A 16,023-nucleotide genomic window follows, 5' to 3' on the forward strand; every position below is an offset into this window, starting at 1 on the left:
TCCTGAAGAGGGAATACCCTGGCCTTGTTTGTCTGCAGGTGATGTATCTGCCCTCTCCTGGTCACAGCTGTGACACTCCAGAATGTAAAGTCAGAGACATGCCTTCAGGGACACGCACTCATTATTTACTGCTCACAAAGACGCTGCTTTCCATTTCTAAAGCAGATGCGCTTACTTAGAACTCTACTGCATTCTAGTTCAGACTAAAACCTGGTTCTATATGTGACCCTGGAGCACAAAAGCAGTCATTAGTACTGTGATATATTTGTAGCAATAGCCAACAATACATTGTATGGGTCAAAATGATCGATTTGTCTTTTATGCCAAAAAACATTAAGATGTTCCATGAAGATATTTTATACATTTCCTTCCATAAATATATAAAAACTGAATTTTTGATTAGTAATATGCATTGCTAAGGACTTCATTTGGACAACTTTAAAAAGTGATTTTTTTCAAAATTTTGATTTTTTTTTTTGCACCCTCACATTCCTGGTTTTGTGGACCAGGGTCACGTATTAGGAACTTCCAACATCAGGACATTACATAATGTTTAGGTTTCTCCTCAGTCGTCAGATCTCCTCATCGCAGGTGCGAAGACGTGAATGTCAGAAGGGTGAGCGTAAACAACACGAACAATTACTCTTGAGAATACGGTGAGCCGAAGCAAAACACTCCTCGTTTAGGGATATACTAAATAAACTAAGATTTTGTGCAAACATTCCCACTTGCGTTGCGCGCAAATCTCCTCTCCAGCCTTTACGCTCCACAAACCAGCCTGACTGTAATGCAGCGGGTGTCTGTCATCAGAAAGATGGCATCGACCTCTAAAGCAGATTACACACAGATCCCAGACGAGCGCGTTCTTACCGTTCTGAGATGATACATATGGGAGCATCGCGAGGAGCAGCGCGAGCATCCCGGTGTAGGACAGCATCCTGCGGGAGGATGGAGACGGGACACGGCGAGCAGGTGATGGACGCAGAGCGGCTTCAGACGCAGAGGATGGCGGAGGAGGAGCGCGGACAGACGGCGAGATACGCGACAGGCGCTGCGCGGCGGCTCTGCTGCATGGAGGACGGATGAGGATGAGGATGATGCTGTCCGGAGCTCAGGGATGCGGATGCTGATGCTGCTGGAGATGATGATGATGATGGGCCATCGGAGTGTCCGTCATCGCGGAGAACCTTCAGTTGTCAGTGCGCGCACCCCGTGGCTCATTCGCGCGCATCATCAGCTGTCGGCGCGCGCGCGCGCTCCCCCGGGGGCCTCGAGCGCGTCAGTTCTGCGCAGCTACTGAGCAGGCGACTCGATAGAATCCAAGCACAAAAAGTAACATTACTCCACTGTAAAACAATGTGAAACAAAAGCGCGTATTTTCTTGCATAGCTTTCTGTTTTTTTGTTTGTTCTATTCTGTCTGTTTTCTTTGTATCTATATAATAATAATAATAATAATAAAAACTTTCTACTTGTACTGCCATTGTCACAGCACTTGATTCTGATGGCTTCCATTGTCCTCATTTGTAAGTCGATTTGGATAAAAGCGTCTGCTAAATGACTAAATGTAATGTAATGCCTAAAGGGAGACGCGTTGAACTCCAGTTTCCTGTGGATTATTTCTGCAATGCAATTAATAGTAAAGACAAACTTTAAGCAGCCATGAATATTCCAAAAAATAATTCACCATATATTTAATTTGGGGGTGATTTATATTTATATTTTGTTATATACTTATACCATTAGTGATTACCATATTTATGTACAATGCTCTTTACATGCTACTCCAAATCAAGTACTTCAAAAATGTTGATGGCAGTAAGCATAGTAATATCATGTTTTTTTAATGTCTCAGGGGCTCCACAGGATGTTTATCTAAAGGGCACTAGAGATTTTCTCCAAGAAAGTGCATGTTCTCCACACAGCGTGTGCACAGTCAGGATTAACAGACATGAGCTCTGTCTGCGCCCCTCACATTCACACAGCGCTATCTGCTGGATAAATTTACAAATACACTTACTCTACTGTGCATACTTTATTTGTTGCTTCCTCTAAAACTATTCAGTTTGATGAAACAAAGTATCGCGGCGTTAAATAAAACTGTGAAAATACTGTGATATCAAACATCTTTTATGATCTGATTTTGATTATCAAAAGTACATCTATTAATATCTGATTTTGATAATCAAAAGTTACTTAAATTAATATTACTTAAATGCATTTTTGCAATAAAAGTTAAAAGTTTAGACATTCTTCCTCTTTATTATTTAAAAATTGAAAGCAAATCAAATGCAAGCACACTTTCTTTTTGTTAAATGATCTAAGGATTTAAGCAGAAAGTTTTAAGGTCACAAGGAGCATAAATTAAGTCTGTTTTGCTGAGTAAGAATTATTTGCTTGTTTATTATTGCTCTCAGTCCTCTAACATTATTCAATATGACATAAAAATACTGTGGTCGCCTATTAAATAAATACCACAGACAGCAAATACATTTGTTTTAATTATCAATTTGATTAACTGTTGTACTTACAATTAATGCATAAAAATGATCATGCCTACTCTTTGTTTATGATTTTTAAAGACATATTCATGAGGCGCATTCTGGGATGTTTATAAACACTACTGAAGGAGGAACTGACATGCTGCACATCTGATGATGCTTTTGCTTCACTGTTCACTTCCATCCAATAACAAAAAAAGAGGAAAGAAACTCATTCATAGACAATTTATTTGTCTTCTCTAAAAACCTTCAGGAGATATTAGATGTAAGGTTTTAGGGTCACAAGGAACACGTTGCATCCAAACTTTTGGCCGCTCGTGCTTGCAGGTCTAATGATGGTTTTAAAGAAAGCTCCCAGCCCAGGAGTAAAGGCCACCCTGACAAAGCTTACGAGTTTAGAAGGATTCTGATGACACAGCACGTTGAGATCTGAAGTCACGCCGATTTTCCCTCCACTTTATTCAAGCAAGTCAATGAAAGAAATGTTTAAATCGGAAGCCACACCTGCCGCCCGCCGCGAGCCAATGATCCGCAGCCCGGAGCTGAGGAACGACACACCCACCTTTGCTCCGAGCCAATGGGAACGTAAAGGTCAGGAGGGGGAAAACTTGCCCCGGGATCAGTTCATCTCGCATCAGTGACCTTCTGCAAATGTGTGGAGGAATTTGGCCAGCTCTCCTCTGACTTTCAGGTGTTGTTAGTATGGGAAGTCGACAACAATGGCTCACGAGACTGAAGAATGAGCTGAGCAACAGTCCTCTGGTGTCCAACGTGGCCTTCGGCTTCATCCTGATGGGACTGGAGAAGCTGGTGGAGCTGGAGTTTGAGTGTCCGTGCAATCCGGCCTGGAACGGGCTGTTTTCCTCCGCGTTCTTCATCATTCCCGCCGTCATGGCCTTCGCACTCATGATGATCATTCAGGGATGCAGGTGTGACGCCTGGTGCAGGAGGACCGTGTCCCTGTCCAGCTTCGTTCCCGCCGTGGTCTGGCTGATCCTGGTCTTCCTGGACGGTCAGTATTTCGCCTGCGCGATGACAGACTGGCACGGCCGGTTCGTGATCGTGGACAAAGCCGCTCCGCAGAAATGGTGCGAACCCATTCAAGAGGAGAGTGTCACTCCTCGGGAACTCATGCTGCGCTCACAGCGACTGTTTGTGGAGTCTCAGGTGATATCCGCTGCTCTTTTTGTGTCCTTTGTGCTTCAGTAGGCCTTTTAGAACACTGCAGATGAAGCCTTGCATTTTTAGAACTACACAGATACAGTGATGCATTTGTGGAATTTTGAGAACATACATAGAACTTTAATGCTATCAGTGTTAACATTTGTGACCCTGGAGCACAAAACCAGTCATAAGGGTCAATTTTTTGAAATTGAGATTTATACATCATCTGAAAGCTGAATAAACAAGCTTTCCATTGATGTATGGTTTGTTAGGACAAGATGTGGCTGAGATACAACTATTTGAAAATCTTGAATCTGAGGGTGCAAAAAAAAATTAAATATTGAGAAAATTGCCTTTAAAGTTGTCCAAATGAAGTTCTTGGCAATGCATATTACTAATCAAAAATTAAGGTTTTGATATATTTATGATGGGAAATTTACTAAATATCTCCATGGAACATGATCTTTACTTAATATCCTAATGATTTTTGGCATAAAAGAAAAATGGATAATTAAACACACACAATATACTTATGACTACTTCTATAAATATACCTGTGCTACTTATGACTGCTTTTGTGCTCCAGGGTCACATTTATAGATTTTTTCCTGTCTTGACTATAGATTCTTGAGATCCTGTCCACTAATGAAACTTTCTCATTATAGTTACTTCTTCTGTAATGCAATAATTAATTTCCATGTCCATTAAAGTTTAAAGTCAATGTACATGGTTTTTTTTTAATGTGTCTATGACCATGTAATGTGTGATTGGCACAAAAACGCGTCTAGGTCACATTTCACCTCAAAATAAAATAATACTTTTTTTTCTCCTTTTTTTTTTAAAGACCAGGGTTATTATAGTTAAATATAACTAAAACCATTTTTGTTACTTGGAATAAAAAAGGTTAATTGAAAAATAAAATGTAAAAACATTTTATTAAACGTTTTTAATGTTTAACGTTTTAATCATAGTTTAACTTGAACTTCTTATATAATTAAAATATAAATAAAATTAACACACTTTCCAAAAACAAAATGACCAAAACTTAGAATTTTTTGTTACATTTAAATGAAAATAAAAAATAAATATCAATAAAAACTACAACAGTATCTCAGTGATTCTAAAATAACACTATTTAAGACAAATGAAGTCCATTTTTTTTTTTGCATTGAGAAATTATGACAATGATGCATTTGTTTTAAATGTATAAAACAATGTATTACAGTGAACTAAAAACTAATAATTTATATAATATATTATTATTATTTTTTTTTTTTTTTTCATGGGTGACATTAAAGGGTTACATGTTAGCCGTTACAGACGTGCACTGTCTTTCTGTCATTAACAGGTGATTGGCATAGTGCTGCTCATTTTTATCTGTTTGGGACTGGTCGTGTATGTGATCAGAGAAAGCTGCAAGCAGGAGCTGGAAACTGAAGATGCCAATGTAGCAGAGATGACGCTCTTCAGCTCCAGCTGATAGACACCCTTCCTCACCCGACTGCAGAAAACACTCTTTACAGTACAGTGTTCATGTACTGCAGTGAGTAACACACAAGAATAACATGTGCTTACATGCACAGTTCACCCAAAAATAAAGATTCAGTCATGGTTTACTCACCCTCATGTTGTTCCAGACGTGTATGATTTTCTTTCATCTGTGGAAGAATGAAGGACCAGTTCTGAAGCCGGTGCTGGTCACTCTTTTCACTGCAACTGAATGAACGTGGACTGAAACTTTCTCCAAAACTGGTCTGAATGATTCATCCATGAATCAGATCTGATCACAAGCGTTAACAGAAGGAGAAAATTGTCAGTGAGTAATGATTTCAGTCTATTCCTCAAAGTTTGGACAGATTTTTTGGTGCTTTTGCGCCAAATTTTAAGCTTGAAATCTTTCCATCACTGTAATTGCATGGAAGACAACAAACAGCTTAATTATCCTCAAGGCAGAAATAGTCATGCAGCTTTAGAGCAACAAGAGGGTGAGTCAATTATATCATAAAGGCTGATTTTTGGGGCAAACTTACACTTTATAGGATTATTTCAAATTAAGTTAAACTCTGTTGACAGCATTTGGACTCCTATGCAATTATTTACACTAAAGGGTGATAAAATCACTTACTAAACTTGACTGTGTAAAGTTATATACAACATTTCAGTTTCTCTCATGACCTATAAAGCCAAAACTCGTAGGATACTCATTTTCATACAGAAGAATAAATACAGCCTATGTATTTTAGAAAAATAGTTATTTGTTTTATATTGAGAAATTATGCCAATGAAGTACTGTAATGCAAAAAAATCTATATTCTTTAAAATTCTTTTGAATATATAAAAATAATGAAACATAGTGTATTAAAAAAATCTATATTCTATACATTTTAAATGTATAAAAAATATATACTGAAATGTTTTAATTAAAATGTAAAAATACAGTAAATACTATAATACTGAAATAAATTTTGTTTTGTTTGCAACATATCACAGATGCTGTCAATTGAGATGAAAACGCATTTGGTTAATGCTGTTGCAATTCATTATATTAACATTTAAAGGTGCAAAATTGTCCCTTCAAAGGTGACACTGAGGTGGCCTAAATGCAGTTTTTGCACATTTTATTCTGCGTCATACGAGCACTGTAATGTAAAGTGTTACCCTATGTTAAGATTTTTACATGAATGACAGGCTCCATTAGGACTGATGATTATCACCATGACTAATGGTCCTTTCCCCCTAAATGACTTTCATGAACGGACATTTACGTTCAGCCATCACTGTCTAACTGAAGTTCAAACAGAACAGCATGGAGGGAAACACAAACAGCAGCTGACAGCGTGTTGCGTTTGATTGACATGATTATTGCTGTTATTAAGTGCCTGTTTTATAACTGCCTCACATGTTTTAGGAAGTAGTAACTTGAAAACGGGTATTTTACAGTCATAATTCATGCACCAGCACAACAAAACAGAGGTGCAATGTAGTTGTGTAAGGATTCAGGAAAGAAACATAAAATGTAAAAGATTCTATCAAAGGACTATATTGAGGGAATTTCTACTTTTCCACATCGCAGCCAGATGTAAAAACCTTCATTAGTTCATTTTCTATGGAAGCTTGTTTCAACCATGAGTTTAAAAAATAATACTAATTTCAGAATTTTATATATTTTTTTCTCTGAATTGAGAGAGAGAGAAATTGGCAATTGTTAGGTGAAAAAAGTCAGAATTCTGAGTTCATATCACATAATTCTGCCATTTTTTTCTCAGAATTGAGAGGAAAAAAAGTCTTAATTGTGAAATATAAATTCAGAATTCAGAAAAAAAAATTGCAAGATGGAAACTTGAACTTTGACCAAAAAACAAACAAACAAACAAACAAAACAAACAAACAAAAAATAAAAACGTGTGAATTATGAGATAAAAAAAAAAAAAAATCAGAATTGTAAGATAACCTTAAATGTGAATTGTCAATTTCTGCATCACAATTCAGAAAAAAAAAAACACAAATAAAAAAATTGTCAAAATCTTCAATTGTCAATTTCTGCATTGGGAGATGAAATACTTGCAATTACCTTTTAGATAGAAACTTGTTTTGTTTACCCACACTGAATTCTGACTTTTTCCCCACACAATTCTGAGATGTTTTTTATTTACTTTTATCCCATGGCAGAAATGAGCTTCCACAATTTTCAGCTCAGCTCATCCATCATGCAATCATAACTACCATCAACATAATAAGGCCTCACAGAGTGTTTGTTTTAACTATCTCTCTGAAAGTGATTGGCCAGAAGAATTCTTTGTATGTTATTTTATTTTTATACGACAGGACATCTGAGTTGAGTTCCTGTATTTGAATTTTACACTAGACTCCGTGTACAAGTCTGTAGACATTATCTTTTGTATCAGGAGTGTTAACTGCACAAAACAAATAAATAAATAAAAATATGCAGTGCTTGCTCATGTGCAGAACTACTCTTTAATTGACTGTCAACCAGACTTATGTTATATTTTAAAGCTCTGTTATCTTGAAATCAGCTGTAATTGCTTTGAAGACACGGTGCGGTGATTAACCGCTGTTAGACATTAAAGCTCTTCTTGTCATTACACACAGTAACAGCAGCACAAGTAGGTTGAGTGTCACCTCTATTAAACCAGAGTCCTGCAGGTCACTCTAATACATCAGCGGAATCACAGACAGGACAAAACCGTCCTAATGATGCGCTAATGGTTTCTGGAAGGGATAATACTGGAAGAAATCATTTCAATCTTAAAGTCAACATGAAATTAAATAGACTATTCACTTTCTCAACACAAATCGCTGGAGTAAATGTGCTTAAAAGGTTCTTCACAGCGATGCCATATTGAAGAACCATTTTTGATTCCACAAAGAATCATTCAGTCAAAGGTTCTTTAAAGAACCATCTCTTTCTTGACTTTTTATAAACTAAAGAACATTCTTTCGCCGTAAAGAGCCTTTTGTGAAACAGAAAGGTTCTTCAGATGTTAAAGGTTCTTTATGGAACTGTTCAGACAAAAGGCATCTTCTATGGCATCGTGAAGCACCTTTATTTTTAAGAGTGTATGCACATTAAATAGGTTCATGTTTACTTCAAGATTTAGCATTTAATCAAAATTCACATGGTAAATCTCTGTTCCATTAACTATAATTATATTAAAGTTTAAAAGTTTTAATTTTGATTGTTTTTACATTTTTATTTATTAAATAGCTATATGCTCATAATCAGTAAAAAAACAGGCTACACGCAGAGTTTTATTCTATTTTTTCCCCAAATGTATTATTGTATTGTACTTTTTATCTTTTTTCACAATGTCAAAAAATTTCAAATGCTCCGAAATTGGTCAATACTGAAACACACCACAACATTTACAATAAATAGAAACCAAACAAGTATTTTTTTAACCCTTAGTTTGATTTGCTACACTTTTTGGGACTTGTATTAGCTGATAATCTTTTTCAGAACTATTTTCTATGGCCTATTATATTTCAATTTATGCAGCTAATGTGAAAATAAATCTGAAGTGTTTCTGTTGTGACCGTAATGTTATCTTCACAATTAAAGGGGACATTGGATGCAAAATTCATTTTTACAAGGTGTTTGCATAGAAATGTGTCTTAGCAGTAAGTGGACACAACCACCCTGCAATGATCCATTCCTTTTTTCAATCCCTAAAAAGCCTAAACAGTCTCAATTATCAAGCCATTTTGATTGACAGACTGTCTCGTATTAGCATATTTCCACCCTCAGCCAGTTGTATGCTGTTCGCCACTTTCTCCAAGCAAAGCAATGCAGGTGTTTAGTAGTTGGATGTAAAAGTGAACATAAGAGTCTCCATTTCATAGCCACTGAGGATATATAGTGGATATATATATATATATATATATTTTTTTTTTTTTTTGATGGTGACGCACCACCAAACACAGAAGAGAGAGGCGGGGTGAGCAGTAGCTCATTAGCATTTAAAGTGGCATGCACCGAAACAGGTTGCTGTAAACAGAGCTGTCTTTGACATGGTTAAAAGGGTGTTGTTTTACATGACCAGACTATAATCCGACTATACGAACGCCATCATAAATGGCTTCAAAAATACCATTATTTCCTTCGTGAGACACAAAACCCTTGGTCTTTGCATGTCCTAAGAGATCATTCTGCGGTAACCAGTAAATTGTTGTCGCCCAAAGTCCACCACTGCGCTCCTGTGAATCTCCAAATCACTTTTTGGGGAAGCTGAGCAAATGCAGCTGCTATTTCATCAGCTATGTCAAGAAGAATTTGGCCAACTAACGTTCCTAGAGACATAATAATAACACCATGCTCTCCAGAGCTTTGCACAAAGTCCTCCAGATCCCTTGGGAGCTCTTTTGCAGGTTTGCATTGGAAACCGCCAACGTGATGCACATTTGGCATAGTCGGGCGAGGAAATTCAAAAACAAAATCCACCCTCATGAGCCAAATATCAGCCGCTTGGTATAACTCAAAATAGTGCAAATCGGGACCAAAATATCGGTCGCACAAAGCAATGTAATAAAGACCAACAATGCACTTGTAAAGGAAGAGCCGAATGGTGTAAAACAACACATTATCAACTGAGAAAGCGGGAAGGGAATGTAAGACAGAGGAGATGGTGCTATCGCAAAATGCGCTTCTCCATGCACAATCCTTCGGACGTTAAAAATGAGAGGTAAATTCAGATAGTGTGCGAGAACAACACCTCCACCTCCGTATGCTGGAACGGTCAACATCAAGTCAGAGTTGGTCAGTTTGATTGGTTCCTACAGCTCAGGATCTTTCTCGATAATATAGATCACCATTTCGCAAATTTCCTGTGAATTTCAGGAAAATTTATCCTTGAGATCCATGTCCAGTCTGAATCTGGTCCACACCGATTGCCTGTACCCTCAGATCTGGAGTTGTCTAGAAACAAAACTATTGTAAAACTCATTGTCTCTACCCAGTAAAACCAGGGCGGTCATTGAGACGCAGTGTGGTGATGTTTCTGAGATGTACCAGCTGTCGAGGGCCCATATCACAGTGAGCTGATGGCCCCTGGAGTGAAGCTCCTGGATCAAAATGTTCATGTTAACCCAGTGACTGAGGAAACACCAGGATTTTCCCACAATGCACTGGGAAGGTCAGGGTTAGAATGATGCTTGAGACAATAAAGATAAAACCAATTTTTAGGAGGAGCACAAACGGTTGAAAGGTCTGAAAGACATAAAAAAAACAACTGATGATGTTCATCGTTTGTCAGACAAGCTTTTGCTCTCCAATGCAAGTCTGTGGGAGTTCTGTGTATTTGAATAACTGAATTTTACAGAAATGATCTAAAAATGTGGTAAAAATGAATTTTAAATTTAGAAATAAATACTGAGATGTTTAAGTTGTGGATTAATCATGTCACTATGTAATTTCTTTCAAGAAAAATAGCAGATAAAAGTTCTTTGCATGATGTCCGAGTTCATTATATGTAATAATAATAATAATAATAATATCCAAATAGATTTTTATTGAATCCTATGGGACGTGTTTTTCCTATGGGAGAGTTTAAAGCATTAAGAGAAAACTAATTCAAATGTTATATAAAGTAATTTTATATGAAGGTTCAAAAATGAAAATTTGATGTTTATCTGCTTACCCTCAGGGCTTCCAAGATGTAGTTGATTTTGTTTCTTCAGTAGAACACAAATGGAGATTTTTAACACAAACCGTTGCAGTCTGTCAGTCTTATAATGGGAGTGGATGGGAATCACTGCTAAAACATACAATAAAACAAACAAAAACAAAAACAAATTAAACCCTGCAGCTCATGACGATACATTGATGTGTAAAGACTCAAAATACTGAACAGTATTTTTTTTATTTATTAATTTTTTACCTCTGATTCATGCAATGTCTGAACTGTTAGAACTCTCCTGAGCACATTCTCAGCAGCAGGCCATGAGGCATCTTCTTCTTCTTGCTTTATGGTGGATCGCAGACTTATAAGTGCATTACCGCCACCTATCTCTCAAGTGGACCATTGACACTCTGTCTACAATCTCAGTTAGGAGTGTCAGTGGTCCACTTGAGAGATAGGTGGCTTTTTTCAGATCAAGATCTGTCTTGTATAAGCCTAGGGGGGTTTATTCTGAGATAACTGGCTGGATGAACATTATCCCGCTTATTACACGGCTAAAAAGATTTGTTTTGCTGTTTTGAATGCTGAAGTCTTCCATTGTAACACACGGTGGTTAAAGGGGTCATATGATGCAATTTAAATTTTTCCTTTCTCTTTGGAGTGTTACAAGCTGTTCGTGAATAGATAAGATCCCTAAAGCTGCAAAGACTAAAGTCTCAAATCCAAAGAGATATTCTTTATAAAAGTTAAGAGTCAACCACGCTCTCCTAAAACGGACACTCCCAAAAATCCCCAACACACCAATTTCAAAAATTTGCAAAACTCTCACAACGCAAACCAAAAAAACACGCAAAGAAAGAAGGCGTAACTTTTATTCTCGCTGTTGCCGCTGCTGCCATGTTGTGGAGACACTGTGTGTTTCGTTGTGAAAGCGAAACTACTTTGTTTGGTCTTCCAAAAGAGGACACGACTAGAAATCAGTGGTTAAGTCATATTTACAACACTGTTCCAGAACAGTTCAACCCAAATATTCAGATGTGTGCAGTGCATTTTATGGAGGACTGTTTCCTGATCTACTGGCGCTTCTGACTCACAGCCTGTAAGTACGTTTTTTATATTTAAAGAATTTGCCTCACGAGTTTTGAGCAGTGTAGAGTAGTGCTTGTTGTTTGTTGTTTCTACAATCACAAATGGAGACATGGTTTTATGTTTATGCAGTGCGATATGCAACGTGTAAAAAGACAGTATAAGTCATTATAATCAGTAATTATGTCTCCACTGGATGCAACAAATGCCTGGTTTGTAATGGGTTTTATTGGTTTTGTCTCATAGTGCCAGGAGATGGCATCACAGTATGGTGAGGGGCGTAACATTTCCATCACACGCTTGAGGTATTTGGCCAATCACAATGCACTGGATAGCTGGCCAATCAGAGCACACCTCGCTTTTCAGAACGATGAGCTTTGTAAAAATCGAAGTGTTTCAGAAGGCGGGGCATAGAGGAGAAACAATAATGTACAGTATGTGGAAAATAATGTGTTTTTTGAACCTTAAACCGCATGAACACAGTTCATTACACCAAATACACAAAATAATGTTCTTTTTAGCAACATCATATGACCCCTTTAAGTGTTTTCAGTCACAAGATGGCGCCAGACAGCGGAGTGAATCGTTAAGCACGTAAGTAGTACCGGTCAAGATAATTCGTAGTACCCGGATGAGCGGTGTGATATTCAATTTGGCGGTTATTATCTGGGAATAACATACTGCTGGACTGCTGCATACTGCTGGCAATTGACCAATCAGAATCAAGTATTCCACAGAGCCGTGTAATAAATACTAATAAACAGTCAAGACAATCTAGTAATGTGCATGCTAGTATGCAACTAGTTAATAGTGAGAATTGGTTCTTAAAATAAAGTGTGAACGAAATGTTTTCAAGTTCACATCTATAGGAAAATATAAAGACTAAACTCATCCTGAGAAATATTGATTGGAGTTAAACGTGACAACTAGCCTCAGTCTGCAAGCAAACAGTACAGATATTCAATATTTTTTTTTCTTTGTTTAACTATTACCATGTACTGTAAATCTAACACAGAAGGAATATTACAAAAGTTTTGCCTATAGCAATTTCTACCCAGTTAACTATTTTTTTTAATCCTTTATTCATTAGAATTACATGGTCACAGTTAAACAAATGTGCAAATAAAATGCTCTTAAGGTGTTTTTGTTGACACAGATTGTGCCACTCTGTCAAAAGTTATTACATAAGGAGCTTCCAATATAAACATATATAAGCACAACTACAAAATAGAACAAGGCTAGTTGTCTCAGAGGGAAAGTATCAGTAACATTAAATGTAATAGCACGCATGAACACACAGGCATATATTATAATACTTTAATAGCAAATTGTGATAATAGTTTTATATTTCTTGTAGTCAAGATTTTAAGATTAAATTGCTATTTTCAATAAAAACACATTGAGAAATTATATTTACTGGAGTTTGACAGTCATTCGACTTGAATGTGACAGAAAAGAGAAATACAAGAAATGTATATTTGGTCTGTTTTAAATCTGGTCTAAAATAATGCAGATTTTGAGTTCTTTTCTTCTTGAGGAAAACATGCTCTCTGTTTGGAAGAGATGATAAATAAACTGCCATTACTGTATATTCATGCTCTCGTATGTCTAATATTATACAGCAAAGATGAACTGATTCTCAAGAAACAGAACAGCTGTTATTAGATGATGAATCACAACTCATATATGCACATGAATAATAGTGCAAACACATACATACAAATATTTTATACTAATACAATTATCACTCAAAAGGTCTTGATTTGCAATGGTAAAAGGCAAAAGCATAAACTTTTTCAGCCCACCATAAATTTGCTAAGATTTTTTATTTATGTATTTATTTTGCAGAAGGTGGTCCTCAAACTGAAACTAAACAGAGCTCAGAGCTCAAAGCTCTAAGTCTCAGGCCATCAGTTTCTGTAGTAACATACGAGTCTAATAGACAGATAACAGGACAACAGAGAAGAGAAAGGCAGAACTGAGGAGGATTGGCTCTGGAAGAACTAAAAACTAGAGGAAACAGAAACAGTGTTAGCCAGGAAAAATGAAACACAGTTGACCTTGTGCTCAAGTCATTTACGGAAGACACAAAGACACTTTCCATGTTCCAATTCCACTGAGTCATGTATTTTTTTTTTTTTAATTGATAATTATTTGTTTATTATAGCTTTTATAAGCTATAAGCTACATTTATCACACAATGAAAAATAACACACTACAAAAACAAATAAACAAATAAAGGCATATACAGAAATCCACACAAAGACATAAATACTTCATACAGCTTACAAATTACAATTTTAATCACTGGAACCAATAGCATGTTTTTCACATCTTGTTCATTTTTTCCCATTGTCATATCATAAAACAATAAGTTGAAGCCTGTGCACACACTTACACACATATGATGGCAAATAAACAATAAATCAAATGAAATAAATGACAAAAGTTAGGTCTATACAAAATGACAAAGATATACATTATAAAATGAAATAAGGACAATGATATAAAGACCATATGTTGATGTATAATACAGTAGTACCTGTAGAACTGAATTGCAGTACACAAGGTATACTGAAAAAAGTCTTGAACACAGTAGTAACAGTACATTCAGTGACATCATAGTTTTGTTTTAAAGTATAATGCCTAAAGATGAAGGAAAATATCTGAGATTTCTGAAGGAGATCTACTTGAAATTAAGAATCAGCTTGCTGTGTTTGTACCATTTGTCATTATGGGATTTATGATGCACTGTATATCCAGCGCTCATCTAGTAATGCTCCTAAAATACTATTAAATTTAGATTTTGGTTGTTAACAGAAGTCTGTTTCTAACCATTCTTTGAATATACTCAACAAACAGAGGAGACTGGAGAGAGAGTACTGGCTTATCGCTTACATTTTTCTTTCCCTGTTGTTGTTTTTTTATACTTTTACCATGAATTCTAATGTACAACTATCTGACCATTGGTAGAAACACAGGAACTAAATGTATTGCTAAAAATAGTGAACAGAAAAGTACTTTAAGGTTTACTTTGAAACCATTTTCACTCAGAAATTGCAAGAAAAAAAATACTATGAATCTGAAAGTAACTGAATTAAACATACAAATTTGAAGTAAAAAGACTGGAAGTATTTTCCTGTAAAATGTACAAACTCAGTCCATAAGAGGGCGCTGGACATTGAGTGTCTCAGCTTCTGTATGTTTGATTTGCAGGATGTTTTTAGGCTAGTTAGAGCCAATTACTATTAGTTATTGGTAAAAGACGGAACACAGTTAAAACCCCACTGACATACATCATAATAGTTTAATGCATCAGATCAAAGTCTTGCATGAATATGACACAGAAGAAAAATAAAAGAAATACAATAAAATTCATATTTGGTCTGCTTTAAATCTGGTCAAGCCATCTCGAGCTCTTCAAGGGTTGTAAACGTGATCTCTGTGTGGAAGAGACAACACAAATAAAACTGCTGTTATATTCATGATTTCAAGAGTAAACAAATATTTAGAAAAACACAATAGCTGCTATTAGATGATGAAATTCAACCCCTACATGCACAAACATAGCATGAATGTATTAATTCATGACTAAAGTCATGTTGTGGTTAGTTAGTACAGTTAAATGACTTTTAAAGATGGAAGATAAAGGTAAAAGCAAACTCAATTTTTGATTATTGATATTATAATGATACATTCATGACATTTTAAACCATTTCTACGATATTAGCTACAGTATTTTGGAAGAATGTAAGTTTATTGAATGTTGTACCTCACACGCTCTTCTTTTCTAGTCTTGCTGATCAGTGATTTCCAGATTTTCAAACCTTTCCTCCAGATCACTTTTTTCAGGCCTTTTTGTTTTTTGCAGCGCTTCTGTTTCTCTTGCAGCTCTTCTTTTGTTTTTTCTAGAGCTTCGTTTTCTGTTTCTAGCTCTTCGTTTAACTCTTCGACCTTTTAGTTTGTTCTTTTCTGCTTTTTTTTTCAGATCTATTTTTGCGTCCAGCTCTTCTGTTTTGTTTCCCAGATCTCTATCTTCCAGACCATCAATTCTTTCTTCAAGATGTCTTGCTCCATTTTCATCTGAAATGTCAACACTCTGTCCTTCATCAGCGTTTCTGACAGCTGCCATTTCTA

At 36.2% G+C, this 16,023-nt stretch overlaps 2 protein-coding genes and 1 pseudogene across 5 annotated transcripts in view; 1 reads left to right on the forward strand and 2 right to left on the reverse strand.

The window, feature by feature from the left end:
• The window catches only part of LOC109109870 (neuroplastin-like), a 35,318-nt gene extending 34,079 nt beyond the window's left edge, over positions 1–1,239 (reverse strand). For 2 of the 4 annotated variants that reach the window (XM_019122877.2, XM_019122876.2), the window contains exon 1: positions 871–1,237. In XM_019122877.2, coding sequence (XP_018978422.1) covers positions 871–937 — 67 coding nt within the window. In that variant the 5' untranslated portion in view covers positions 938–1,237. Of the gene's footprint in view, positions 1–870 lie in introns of all 4 variants that reach the window. The other 2 variants (XM_042744511.1, XM_042744510.1) reach the window with 2 other exon arrangements.
• Positions 1,240–2,968: 1,729 nt separating this feature from the next.
• LOC122140471 (calcium homeostasis modulator protein 6-like) lies at positions 2,969–5,335 on the forward strand. Its single transcript, XM_042744512.1, has 2 exons — positions 2,969–3,667; positions 5,013–5,335. The coding sequence occupies exons 1-2, from the start codon at positions 3,203–3,205 to the stop codon at positions 5,142–5,144; spliced, it is 597 nt and encodes a 198-aa protein (XP_042600446.1). The 5' UTR covers positions 2,969–3,202; the 3' UTR covers positions 5,145–5,335.
• Positions 5,336–9,008: 3,673 nt separating this feature from the next.
• Positions 9,009–16,018, reverse strand: LOC109058801 (annotated as a pseudogene).
• Positions 16,019–16,023: the final 5 nt, after the last annotated feature.

This window comes from Cyprinus carpio, chromosome B18, assembly GCF_018340385.1.
Source record: "Cyprinus carpio isolate SPL01 chromosome B18, ASM1834038v1, whole genome shotgun sequence".
Classification (NCBI taxonomy): Eukaryota; Metazoa; Chordata; class Actinopteri; order Cypriniformes; family Cyprinidae; genus Cyprinus; species Cyprinus carpio.